Here is a 13,113-nt window from a genome sequence, read left to right as displayed (position 1 = left end):
ACCTGATGGGCTTGGCAGATGTAATCAGGAACAGTGGTCCCTCAAATAACCTAACCTAACAACATGAAAGGCTTTAGCACCTTGCATTGGACCCAGAAGCAAACTGGATACTAGTGCAGCTCACAGAGCAGAGGTATAACAAGTGCCATTCCAGGGCCACATGTAACTGCCTGCATCATAGCATTCTGTACCAGCTGAAGCTTTCAGTTACTCTTCAAAGGCAGCCCCATACAACTCCTTATCCAGGAGTTGACCAGAGCATAAGTAATCATAAGCTAAGCCTCCCAATCCAGACATGGGTGCAACTCCACACATGAAGTTGTGCAAAGGCCCTCCTAGTCATGACTGTCACCTTGTCTTCAAACAGGAGTCATGAGTTCAGGATGACCTTCAAGTAGACCCCCAAATTGTGCACTGGGTCTGTTTTGAGTATGCAACTCTACTCAGGAGGAAAGATGATATAATCCCCAAATTGGTAGGTCCCAAACCCACAGCCACTCAATCTTGGCAGGGTTCCACTGAAGTCTTTTGTGCCTTATCTAGACTCCTGTCACCGTGACAGGCATCAGGATATGACATCAACAGAATTTCTGTTTGCCAGGGGCAGACATGTATAACTGAGTATCATCAGGGAAATGATGATACTTCACCCCATGATGTTGGATGAGCTTATCCAGTGGTTTCCTATAAATATAAATAGGAATGGAAAGAGCAATGCTCTACAGCACCACACACAGTAGGAGTCGAGAGCAGGCTCTCCCCAATCACCACCGATTGGTGTTGATCCTGGAGAAAGAAGGAAAACCAGCACAATATTACAGTAAGTTTAATCCATTCTATTCTTTGAACATATTTTCTGGGGTAAATTACATTTTTATTGGCTGACCTCAGAGGGATTATAATAACTGTTCAGATGGTCATATATCATTAATTAGTTAGAATTCTATCCATTTTTCAAAGCTTAAAGCTGTTTACCTGGGAATTTCCTTTCCTTTTATTCACATAATAGCATTTGAGATACATGGGTTAAGCTAAGAGAAGAGGACTGGCTGAAAATCATCCTGTGAATTTCCATAGCTAAGGATGGCCTTGAATCTGGGTCTCCTTGGTGCTAATTCACACTTTAGCCACTGTATTACAGTGGCTTTATCACTTTTATAAAGCAAATTCTACTTAGGAAGGAAACTCTTTTCACTATGTTCATTGAAAGTGATACGATTATGACTCGGAATGTACAGATACTTACATAGCTGTGTTCCTTTTGAAGTTTTATAGTAAAATCTACATTTGGCATCCCAGCTTCCTTTAAGCTGGTGATTAGTTTTTGATATGATCCCATTCATAATATTTTTATAAGTTTACTTTTTAAGAAGGTGAACACAGAATTCAGGTTAGCTGAGAGTTTAAAGTCTATGCCATGAAGCAAGCAATCCTATAATAAGATATAGAAGCATGTATTAGAAAGGGATAATGCCTCCCGCCTACACACTAAATATAAGGGTAACATCAAAACTGAAAATAATCCAAAGGTCCAATCACCAGAGCTAACATTTGGGTAGCATTACAGGAGACTAAACAAAGGATCAGAGATAGGAAAAAAGGCATGAAAGAAGAGGCCAAAGGAAGAACATTCTGCTATTCAAATTCTTTTATTCAGGTTACTGCTAAGAAATGTGGTGGAAATATGTTCACAGCCCAGGATTAGCAAGGATGGACAGATAAAGACATGTGGTAGACTTCTGTTCAAGATAGCAAAGGGATAATTTAGCTCTTGTAGCCATTTCTGAACATTAAAGATATAGTAGCAAAAAAAAAAAAAAGCTCACTAAAGTCATCTCTTTAAGATGTCCCTACATAAGTTATTAAGCAACTTACAGGAACTCTAACCATGGAACGTGAAACTGGCAGATTCCTATGCAGTACTTTCTAGCTAGAAAATGCCGACCAGAATGAAGCTATATTTGTTTCTGGGCTGATTTATTATTTATTACCCATTTAGAGGTTATTTTCTGGGCAATTTGATCATAAAGCTGTGTGGTCATCAACCGTTGCAAATGCAGCTAAGCTTTCCAGGTGTGTGCTTATAAAAGGGTGACTAATGATGTATATACTCTGTGTAGGAATCATCTGTCTCTTTCTAGTTAATATCATGAAGAAATCAACCAGTTTAATATGTGCATAAGATCATAATAAGGATAAAAATGTGTGCATGTGTGAAAGAGAGAGTGACTAGTTTTTAAAGTTATTTCAAGTGCAATTATTATTTGAAGTAGCTGCCAAGAGAGTAGATAATGAACTAATGAAAGCCAGGACAGCAAAAACAAATGAAATGCAGTGCAAGTGATTTCCTGTACCATTTATTCTTTTGAAATGCATGATCAGTTGCTGCATTCTGTGTTTTTGTTCAAATTAATTACTATGTTCTTTTTAATTTTTGTTTTAAATCTTTTTTACACCTGCTCCATTATATTCCTAACTGCCTTTTAGTATTCTCAAGTGTAGAATTACATTTTAAAACTAAGACCTGCATCAGTATGGACATAATTGCAGTTTTATGCCTCCTTAAAGTACAACACTACAAATGGCAGGAAGAAGTGAATAAGTAAACAAAAAGCCACCTTGCAATTGTTTAATTTTCATGCCTGAGTTGAGAATGTGGCAGGATTCAACTATACTGTTAATTTTATTAACTATCTAGCAGTTATGCAGCACGGCATAATAGTATGTTTCCAAGTATCAATTCCTTGATTCCACAAAATCTGTTAGAATGTACTGCTCTTGGGACGCCCAGATATGAAGTTTTTTTTCATGATGTCACTGCATGCTCAGTAAGACTGTTAAATTGTGACTTCTAAATGCTACTGGGGGAAAAGAGGATACATAAACATCTGTGCTCTTTTCCTTTCTCATCTTTTTACTGTACAATTTCCTACAATCCATTTTGATTGAGAGGAATGATTGTTTTAAATGAGTTTTGCGCTGTAGGATTATTATTTTTTTGCAGCACTGAGATTATGCACGTTTGTCTTCTCTGATTTATTCCATGTTTATTATGACTGACAGTTAGGGAATGATTGGGGTAGATAAAACGATGCCGTGATATGTTAATTCCTTGTGGCGATTGTCATTTTTTTGCAGGCAATCCATCTGGTCATGCTAAAAAAGCCCTGAAGCAGCGGTTCCTCAAGCTGCTCCCCTGCTGCCGCCAACCTAAATCCATCCCCTCAATCAGCGAAAGCAAGTGATACTTTGTGCCTCTTTATGTTCTCTGTGCTGTGACATTATAATATCCAGGAAGAGGGAGAAAGGATTCCCTCTGTACAGAATTTATATAAACCGTTAGATAGCTCTTTTCTTAAAACAAACTTTAGATCAAATATATATTGTAATAATAATGATTTGCTAGTAATACCTAAGATACAAAATGGATACCCAAGGCAGATTTTCTAATTTGAGCCACTAATATTGTACCATTGCTTTGAGGTGGAATTGGGTCTTTGTTACCTGCTACAAGTGCTTACTACTGTGTGCAGAACTATTATGGGCATCAAAGTTGTGTATTTACGGTAATCCTAAACTACTGGCTTATTCTTGCTGTGAGATGGATCCTTTCCTTTGCCTATTTGTAAACCAAGCTTTGTAGACAGGTTTGTTGTGTTATTTATTAATATCATGCCAGATACAAGTTAAGAATGTGCTTAACATCCACATTCATCGGATTGCTCAACTCACTGCCAGTAATAATAGTTGTATGCTACTGTCAAAGCCTGGCCTATTCTTCCAGGATGTTTTGGTCATTTGTGCAAAGTTTAAATAGTCCAAATGATAAGAAACAAACTGCTCTTCTTTCCACTGTTTTCTGATTTTTAAACACTATTTTATCCTAGCCCATTTGACTCATTAGGGAGCTTTATAATATATCTATTGTATATGGATTTATCTGCACTCACACATTTTCTTTCCATATATACTGCAAGTAATGTACTGAAGATTGTCTTAAACTGAGAATACAAGGGTTCTTTTGCAATTTTCAATAGCTTATTAAGTTCATTGTTGTGATGGACTAAATATCCTTGAGAATCTCTGTGACTTACAGATGCCAATATGCATAGTAACTGAAGGATAAGCATTAGAGTTCCACAGCTTCAGATTTCTATTTACATATTTGTATTTCAGCCTAGAAAACTGGTGGAGAGAGACAAATATAGCAATGCTTGTATGTTGCGCCTCTAACATTTATTCTCTTGGCTATCATGAATTAGTTAATGGTTTTACTTGCCTTGCAACTAATAAATGATCTATCAGCAATTTAACAAAAAGTCTGAATGTTTTTAATGCCTGAAACTTTCTACTCTTTGTCTTAGACGATTAGACTTTTCACTTTTTTTTTGTTTGCATTAAATCACTAAGAGACCGTTGAGTTTGGTCTTAGTGCAGAGTTGGATAATGCAGGGATATCTTTCAGATGCAACAGCTCTTTGAGTATCCAAGACATATTTGTAGCTTTGCTGCCTGCTCTAAATATTTCTCCCACTTGTTTGTACATTTAGATGCCTTAGGTAGTCTAAGAACATTCCATGTTTTTAATGTGTTTTCTCATCTAATTGAATGTAAATCCCTGAAGTTCTTATTGTACAGGGAAGTGGCAAACATATATTATTTATTTCTTATTCTCATGGATGACAGGATCAGCTATAGCCTCCAGTTGCCATATAAACCTGTCCTGAAATTTATTTTTCTCATTTTGATTCCTTTTAATCATAACAAACAGGAGAACTTGGTTGATACAGCTCTATTATGAATAGACTAGAAGTCTTCCTCTAGCCTAGGGTGTGATTACTGGGGCTCTGAATTTCTGACTGTGCCTCTATTTTAAGACTGTATCTACCGAGGTTCTGTAGCATATTTGAAGTATGTTCTTCTATTAGAAAATGAAGAAGAGTCATTTAGTCTTACGTTCTGTCAAATATAATGAGCCTTTCTGTGTCAGTGTGAGGATTGGGGGGAAAATCCAGTATTTGCAAGAGGAAAGAAGATGGAGTTATGGGAAGGGAGGAAGGGACTGAGGTTGTGTCTTGCTATACTTCTGAGGTTGTTCTTTTTCCTGCAGACAGCATAGAGGATGAGCTTGAGCTCTCTACGGTTTGTCATCGGCCTGAGGGTCTAGAACAACTACAGGAACAAACTAAGTTCAGCCGCAAAGAGCTACAAGTCTTATACCGAGGCTTCAAGAATGTAAGTTGAGAAGACTCTTCCCTTTCTAGCCAGCATTTCCTTCTGGTTTGATTGCTTTCTTTTCTCCCTTGAGTTGTTTTTTTATTATATGAGCAACTGTAAGTATTTATTTGCTATTTATTATAACATTGGTAGATTTCGTATTTACATCCTAAAAACTTGAACAATTCTGCAAGCCTTTTTTTGCAATAAGATATTTTATCTGTATTATCTAACTTAACACCACATTCTCCATATTACTTTCTGTCTGTATTTGGACTCCCAACAAATATATCTTCCCCTCTTTCTGAAGGTCAAACTGCATTCAGCTACTCTTTGTTTTACTTTACCCCCAGTCCCCCACCCCATTATCATCAACATTTGGAGACCTAAAAATAATCATAGTATGCAGATGCAGAAGGATTATTTTTCTATTTGTAGCATCTCATTTTCCCTCTTCAGTTTAAAGTAACATAAAAAAACCAACCTCCATTGTTGTCAATTTTGTTTAGATATTTTTCAGAACATGAAGGATGGATTTTACAAAGGGAGTGGCAGCTGAAGGAGGCAGCATAAACCTCCTTGTTCATTTTAGTCAACATAATGCACAGCAGTATAAAGTGAAAAAAACCTGAAGCCTGCTATTTATTTATCGCTTTAAGTTGCTTGAAGACATTATGGAATAGCATAAAATTATACAATTATTATACAAATGGCTTTGTACTATTTTTGTATTTTTTTTCACATAAAGCTGCAGTTACACCACTTTCCTTTGAAATATTTAGTTCCATGTAATTCAATGATCTCCTTTTCTTAATTTCTTCCATGGTATTCTCAAAAGTCTTCTGCAGTTCCAAAAGCATACATATTCTTTCTATCCTATCTATTCAAAGTCCAACTTTTGCTTTCATAGAGTATCACAGGGAAAACCTGTTTCCACACAATTCTGAATTTTGTAGGTATAAACATAATGCAGCCTCTAAATATTTATTTCAAGCTTTCATTGCAATCCTACCAAGTTTGAGAGCCAGTTTGCTGTTGTGATTGAGACATCAGGCTAAAAACTGGCAGAATCTAACTTTTAATCCCACTTTAGGCATGAAGCTAGCTGGGTGACTGAGACAGTTATCCTCTCTCAAACCTAAGGCGGCAGCAATGGCAAAATTCTGAATCTGGACAAGAAAACTGCAAGGATTTGTCCAGGTAGCCATCAAGTGTCAAAACTGACTCAAAGGGACAAAACAAACAAACAAACAAAAATCAAATCTTCATGGTTATCCTACCAAATGCTAGTCTGCAGCATATTTCTTGACTGCTGAGTCCTTTGCTGTTTATAGATGATCCTGAAATATAGCAGCTATCCCCCACTTCAACAACTTCATTGTCAATGCTAAGGTTGGTTGCTACACTTGTGACCCTTAGTTTGACCTTCCCATTTGTTCTCTGCCAACACCCTAGGAGATAACTAATCAAAAGGAAAGAATTCCTCTTTCTGTTATTGTTTGATGGAGAAACTAAAATCAGTTTCTCACAGATTACAATGCATGCCACATCTGGGATATTGTAGGTTAGCAATTCCAACTGGTGAACAATGTACACTTTTCTATTTGGTAGGAATGCCCTAGTGGGATTGTTAATGAAGAGAGTTTCAAACAGATCTACTCACAATTCTTCCCACAGGGAGGTAAGTCCTTCATCAAAAGAGCTAATATTTTGGAAAAGTTGCAAAGCTGGGAAGGAGAGTAAACTGGCAGTTGTTGGAAATAAAAGAGAATGAGAGACTTTTCATCCTCATTATAGCTTCCTTATCTTCATTGCCATATATCCCTAGAATCATCCTCTGTTTCCCTCACAGGACAAACATAAAGTAAAAAATGTGAATACTGTTCATTGGATCATATATCAAAGGAATAGTGACTGTTGTCAAGTCAACTGTGGCACTTTTAAATACAGCCACTTTCTTTGCCTGATTTTAAATGGACATTTTCCTTATTTAAAAGATATACATAGTTGTTCAACTCATATAATGACTTTGGAGAGTGTATATCACATATAAACCAAACAAGCAACAATTACAGGAAAGAAACCATACAGAATTATGTTATCTATAAACAATGTATCAGATACATCAAGTTAGTGGCAGCCAAACACACTCCACCTCCAGAAGACAGGTTCATTAATCATCCTGACTCAATAATTGGGGCAGAAAGCAGGTTTTAAAAGCTTTCTGGGAGGCCAACTGTTTGGGCCATTTTAATCTCAGAGGAAGGAGATCATTTCAAGGGGCAGACAATGCCACAGAACAGGCACAACTTCTAGATCCCAATAGATAACACTGCCTCAGGGAAAGGATCTGGAGCTTGCCCGACATGTGAAAGTGGATGGGATGGGCATAAATGTTTAAAACCCAGTGATCCTGAAAATAACCTGGCCCTGGGCTTTGTTTTGAAATCAATTTCATTGCTACGTATCACAGAACAATTCTGTAAAAGTGATACACTAAAATTTTGCCATAGTTAGATGTTTTATTCACCTCTTCTAACTTACCTTTAATTAAAAGAAATTTAGTATGCCAGTTCTAACCTGGCATAACTATTGATCCATATTTAAAAAATGAGGGCCTTAAGGTGCAAAATTATTCTTGGAATACTGTATTCTCGGTTCTAATGGAGTATAACCAGAATAGCAATGAAATTTTCAGCCACTGCTTTGGGAACCTTCTAGTGGTGCCCTTATACTCTTTCTATAGATGTCCTTTCTGGCATGATAAAGATAGTACACTATATTGCGTGGCTCTCTCAATTAGTTTCATAGAAAGTGAAATAGCAGAATGCTACATTGGTTGCTGATACAGTTTTAATAGTACCGTTTCACTGTTGCTCACTTGTTGCTAAAACTATTCTTAATTTGATATGTATTTGTATTAATACATTCCCTTGTGAATACAAAAGAGGAGGAGAAATGTTGAAATAACTATATCTTTTGTAACTAAGAATGAGAGATCATCATGTTGTGGCATCCAAAATTTCAAAAAAGTTGCAGCTTAGCTATTTTCTCTAATAGTTTCCTAATAACCAAATGATTCAACAAAATCAGCTAAAATATGTATACACTGTAGTTCTTACTATGTTTGACATATCTGTTTTTAGATTCTAGTACATATGCAACTTTTCTTTTCAACGCATTTGATACTGACCACGATGGCTCCGTCAGTTTTGAGGTAAGATTCCCTATACTTATTTATTTATATGTGAGCCCCTATAAAATTATCCGGGCAAACTACAGACTAAAAGCAAAAGTATCTACACTTATTTATTATGAATTTGTTTATTTATTTTTCTATGGCTGCCCATCTCACCATGGTGACTTTGGGCAGCCAACAGCAATTAAAAAACAAAAATAATAAAAATAAAACAAAATGAAATACATAACTGTCAGGGGGAAAAAATTAAAAATGCCAATAAAATAACCATCTCACAGGCTCTGAAATACTCCATGACTGGGAACACAACCACTTCTTCAAGGTTTTTACAAAACCCAGCAAGGTTGGGGCCAATCTATTCTTCTAGCAGAATGATGTTCCAAAAGGGATGTGTTATAATAGAAAAGGTTCATTTCCTGGGTCTTGCAAGATGACACTCCTTAATTGATAGGACCATAGCATGTCTCTTCTGCTGGATCCGATTAGGCAGGTAGAAGTTATGCCTAAGGATAAATGTATTCTGCAGAGTAATTAATATTTTTGAAGAAATTTTATATATCTTACCAGTTATATCCAGGGCTCTTGTAGGCAAATTAAAACATAAATAACAGAAATTTGCAAAAAAAAGCAGTAACCTCCCTTTAACCTCACTCCAAAAAGATTAGTGAATTTTTTTTTAAACTCTACTGCTGATGAAAGTACTTTGCCTTCCAGGAATGTTGTGTTCAACTAAATACCATGTCTACCGTTAGAATTTTTTTTAAAGGAATATATGCTTCTGTATTCTAATTTTGAACCATGCCATTCAACTAATCATTGAATAATAGGCCATCTGCTGGTACTAACAGAATCTGTATTTCTGTGCTTCAGGGTTTAACAGATGACAGAATGCATATTTAAAAATATGACAATACAAGAACAGGATAAAAACTATGCTAAAGATTTCCAGCAATTCTAATTAAAGGAGAGGTTGAAAATAATTGCCCATAGCTGTGTTATATGTTTTAAATTACTGAATCTTGAGCAGTTGTATCTTCATCTGAATATTCTTCTCTAAGGAAACCATGAATGGATACAATTTATCAACTTTTTACTGTAGTCACTGGATCTATGTTACATTCCTGTAGTATATATCACAGCTGCAGTAGTGCTTAGAATGTATTTCATCCTTTTTTTCATCACCTTGTCTCTTGCAGGATTTTGTAGCTGGTTTATCCATTATTCTCCGTGGCACTGTAGATGATCGGCTCAGTTGGGCCTTCAATCTCTATGATCTGAACAAAGATGGCTGTATCACCAAAGAGGTACAGACAGTAGCAGGGCCAGATGATGAGGAACTTTGCTAAATCTGCTTAAGTAAGAATCCACTGGTGACATTGGCTAATAATTCTTTCTGTGTTTTGACTTTCAGGAAATGTTGGATATAATGAAATCCATTTACGACATGATGGGCAAGTACACTTATCCAGCCATGAGAGAAGATGCACCCCAGGAACATGTGGAAAATTTTTTCCAGGTAAGCTTAGTATCAGAATATTTCCAATTAATATCCTGTACTTTACCTGTGAAAACTTTTTCATGGTCAAGAATATGTATTTTTTGTCTGCTTTTGAGGAAGACAAAGCCTTCCTCTTCATACTTTTCCCTTTCCTTTTGATTCCTTCAGTTTTAGTACTGACCATAGTATAATTCTATAATTATGTTCACAAACTTTTTAAGCAACTCAATTGCTTCTATCTCCTTAAATCAGTTGTGTCCAATCTTGGTAATTTTAAGATTTATGGCTCAAGTACCATGCTGTTTGGGAATTCTGAGAAATTCTAGTAGTTGAAGTTCACAAATCTCAAAATTCTGAAGCTTTTTCTGGCTTAAATACTTTTAAAATAGTAAATGAGATATAAAGCCATTTTCTACTGGTGGGGCTTTTCAGATCATAGACATATTGCCAGACCAGCTGCCTCTAGGCTGGTGATATGTTGAGTTCAGATATTATAGGGTGCTTCTCTACGTCTGAAGGTCCTCCTAGGAAACTAATCTGTTTCTTCTTCAATTTTCATTTACATTTCAGAAAATGGATCGGAACAGAGATGGTGTGGTGACCATTGATGAATTCATTGAATCCTGTCAGAAGGTAACACCATTGTCCTCCTGGCATTTTAGTTCTTTATAGCAGTGAATAAGGAAAAAGTGCATAGCCAGTCCTATTTGCTCTATAGATGAGAACTTTTTATCACCACTATCAGTGAGATCAAGATGTGATATTTCACTACTGGCTCTGGATTTATATTAATATTAATATTATTGTGACACAATTGGAGGAGTACTCCAGAGCAGGTTGTGAGGAGAGAGCTAAAAGAATATTTTTAGTAATAGTAAGCTATACCTTTTTAATTTCCCATGTTTTCTAAGGCCTTGATTCCATCTTTTCTCTGGCAGGATGAAAACATCATGAGTTCCATGAAGCTTTTTGACAATGTGATCTAGCTGACCACATCTGGAGCCAAGACCATCATATACACACCAGGGCTTCTCTCCTTGGTGTATCCTGAGGCACTCTTCCCTTGGCTGCATGGACAAAGCAGGCCCATTTTGTGGAGACAATCCTCATGTACTCAAGATCCAACTGGGGTGGGATGGGGAATCCCCTACAAGGGGAATGAAATGGGAGTCTTTGTCTAGATTCAATAAGGATAGGCAAGGTGTGTGTCCTAGAATTTACAAACTCTTATTCTGGGAAATTAACTACAAAATGAATTGTCGCCTCCCCACAAAAACTGCACTGACTGTTCACTATATAATGTGCTTTTCCTTAAGACTTCTCAAAATCACGGCAACCCCATGATCCTGCATTAGGGCTTTCACACCCTCAAATGGCAATGTAAGCATCATTTTTAAAAAAAACCTATTGTAAATGCACTCTTACCTTCAAGGAAGGGAGTCGATCTGATCTGCACCAAGGTTCTCATAGCACATGGAGTATTATTCTGATGTTTCCAACAAGTGGAGGCAATATTTTTCAGTCTTAAGCTATCCTGCAGTTCTGCTGTTACATTCAATGAAGAAAACTGCAGAAGAATGGTATTTTGTTTTGAAAATTCTTTTGTTTGCATCCACTCAAAAAACGTGCGGGTACTTTGTATCACTCCAGACCAAAGTGGAAAAGAACCATTCACTTTTTTTTAGAAATCAGGAGATAAAATTAAAAATTATGTTTGGATTGCTATTCAGAGAAAAAGTATTTAAGCAAATAATTGGGTCAAAGATTTTCACTGCTCCCTGTCTTAGTAAATAACGTGCAAACAGAAGTAGAAATAGAAATCTACTTAATGGAAATATTTAGGTCAGAATGCAATCTAAACCTGTTTCTATGTGGCCTCACTGGATGTCTCTCCAGATGATGTTGTTATGATCTTATTATTAATTACTTTATGCACTAGATACACAACAGAAGTACCAACAGCTCCAGCATCCTTAAATGAAAAACAAAGAGATCAGCTAAAAGTTTTGGATAGCAATATGCTTAATGCCATGGTAATATCTACGTGTGAGGGCTCTGGGCTCTTGTGGCATTAGGGCGGAATTCAACATTGTGCCTTGTCTTTGAATTATATGTATAGGCAGATTACAAGCAGAAGTATTGTTGGATGGAAGGGGCACCATATGAGAGAAGTAGGAAAAAACATACAGGGCGGGGCATAACCTTTTCCTAGGGGGTCACAGCAAGATCGACAGCAGTTTACAACTTCCGCGACACCTCATTTTAAAGCCCATAAAAAACTGAATTGAATGAGCTATTAAATGTTAAATTTGCTTTAAGAATGGCTGGAAAATTCGATTCGGAAGAACAAAGGATCATTGACAGAATAAAATGCATTGCCTTTCGAGAGGCTCGCGATGCTGGAGCCAGATCTCAATTCGCCAGATCTCAATCCGGCAGAGAACATTGGGGCCATAATTAAGGATGAAGTGGAAGCTCTGATGATTCAGGAGCAAGGTCAAAATCGATATTCGGTTGAAACTTTGAGAATGAATTTGGAAACTGTGTTGAAAAATCTGGAAAATCAAACGGAACTGTTTGAAGATTTGTTGTGTTCTTATCCACCTCGTTTGAATGCTGTTCGAAGGGCTAATGGTGGTCATACTGACTATTAAATCGTGTCAATAAACTCAGTTTTTGATGGGCTTTCGAATGGTGTATGAATTATTTGTGTTGTTATTACAAGTGTTGCTGTGACCCCCTAGGAAAAGGTTATGCCCCGCCCTGTATATGGGAAAACAGAGGGAGATATACCTGGCTGTTCCTTTTCTGTGCCAACAATCTCCTTTTTCTGCAAAGGAACTTTACCTTAACACTTGCAAAATGCTATTTCCGTGATTTTGTCTGCTGGTTTTGTTACTATAGCATTACCATGATAAACAGCCTATAGGCCCTTCGGTTGTCAAAGCATTACAAACAACGAACAACTTCAGAGCATGCTTGCTCCAAGGACATGCCAGGTTCTATACAGAATATAACAGCAACAAGGGCAGGTTGAATAGGCACAATAGGGATGCAGTAAAAAGATAGTAATGGGGATGTGCTAGGCTAGGGAAATCATTAGTAGCGGAACAAGTGATAAAAAATGTAGGTCATTTATAAAACACTTTGAAAAAAAGTGAAGCCTTTTTTCTATCTGAAAAAGGAAGTGAAGCAGTAT

General features: G+C 36.8%; 1 protein-coding gene across 3 annotated transcripts in view; it reads left to right on the top strand.

Moving 5' to 3' along the window:
- Positions 1 to 11,442, top strand: part of KCNIP2 (potassium voltage-gated channel interacting protein 2) — a 125,302-nt gene extending 113,860 nt beyond the window's left edge. For 2 of the 3 annotated variants that reach the window (XM_032225510.1, XM_032225509.1), the window contains exons 2-8: positions 5,111 to 5,235; positions 6,829 to 6,898; positions 8,364 to 8,434; positions 9,613 to 9,720; positions 9,828 to 9,932; positions 10,485 to 10,547; positions 10,853 to 11,442. In XM_032225510.1, coding sequence (XP_032081401.1) covers positions 5,111 to 5,235; positions 6,829 to 6,898; positions 8,364 to 8,434; positions 9,613 to 9,720; positions 9,828 to 9,932; positions 10,485 to 10,547; positions 10,853 to 10,900 — 590 coding nt within the window. In that variant the 3' untranslated portion in view covers positions 10,901 to 11,442. Of the gene's footprint in view, positions 1 to 3,138; positions 3,238 to 5,110; positions 5,236 to 6,828; positions 6,899 to 8,363; positions 8,435 to 9,612; positions 9,721 to 9,827; positions 9,933 to 10,484; positions 10,548 to 10,852 lie in introns of all 3 variants that reach the window. The other variant, XM_032225508.1, reaches the window with a different exon arrangement.
- Positions 11,443 to 13,113: the final 1,671 nt, after the last annotated feature.

The sequence above is a fragment of the Thamnophis elegans genome, chromosome 10 (genome assembly GCF_009769535.1).
Source record: "Thamnophis elegans isolate rThaEle1 chromosome 10, rThaEle1.pri, whole genome shotgun sequence".
Classification (NCBI taxonomy): domain Eukaryota; kingdom Metazoa; phylum Chordata; class Lepidosauria; order Squamata; family Colubridae; genus Thamnophis; species Thamnophis elegans.
The sequence above is the reverse complement of the archived record's forward strand: the minus strand, read 5'-3'. Positions and strand labels throughout refer to the sequence as shown.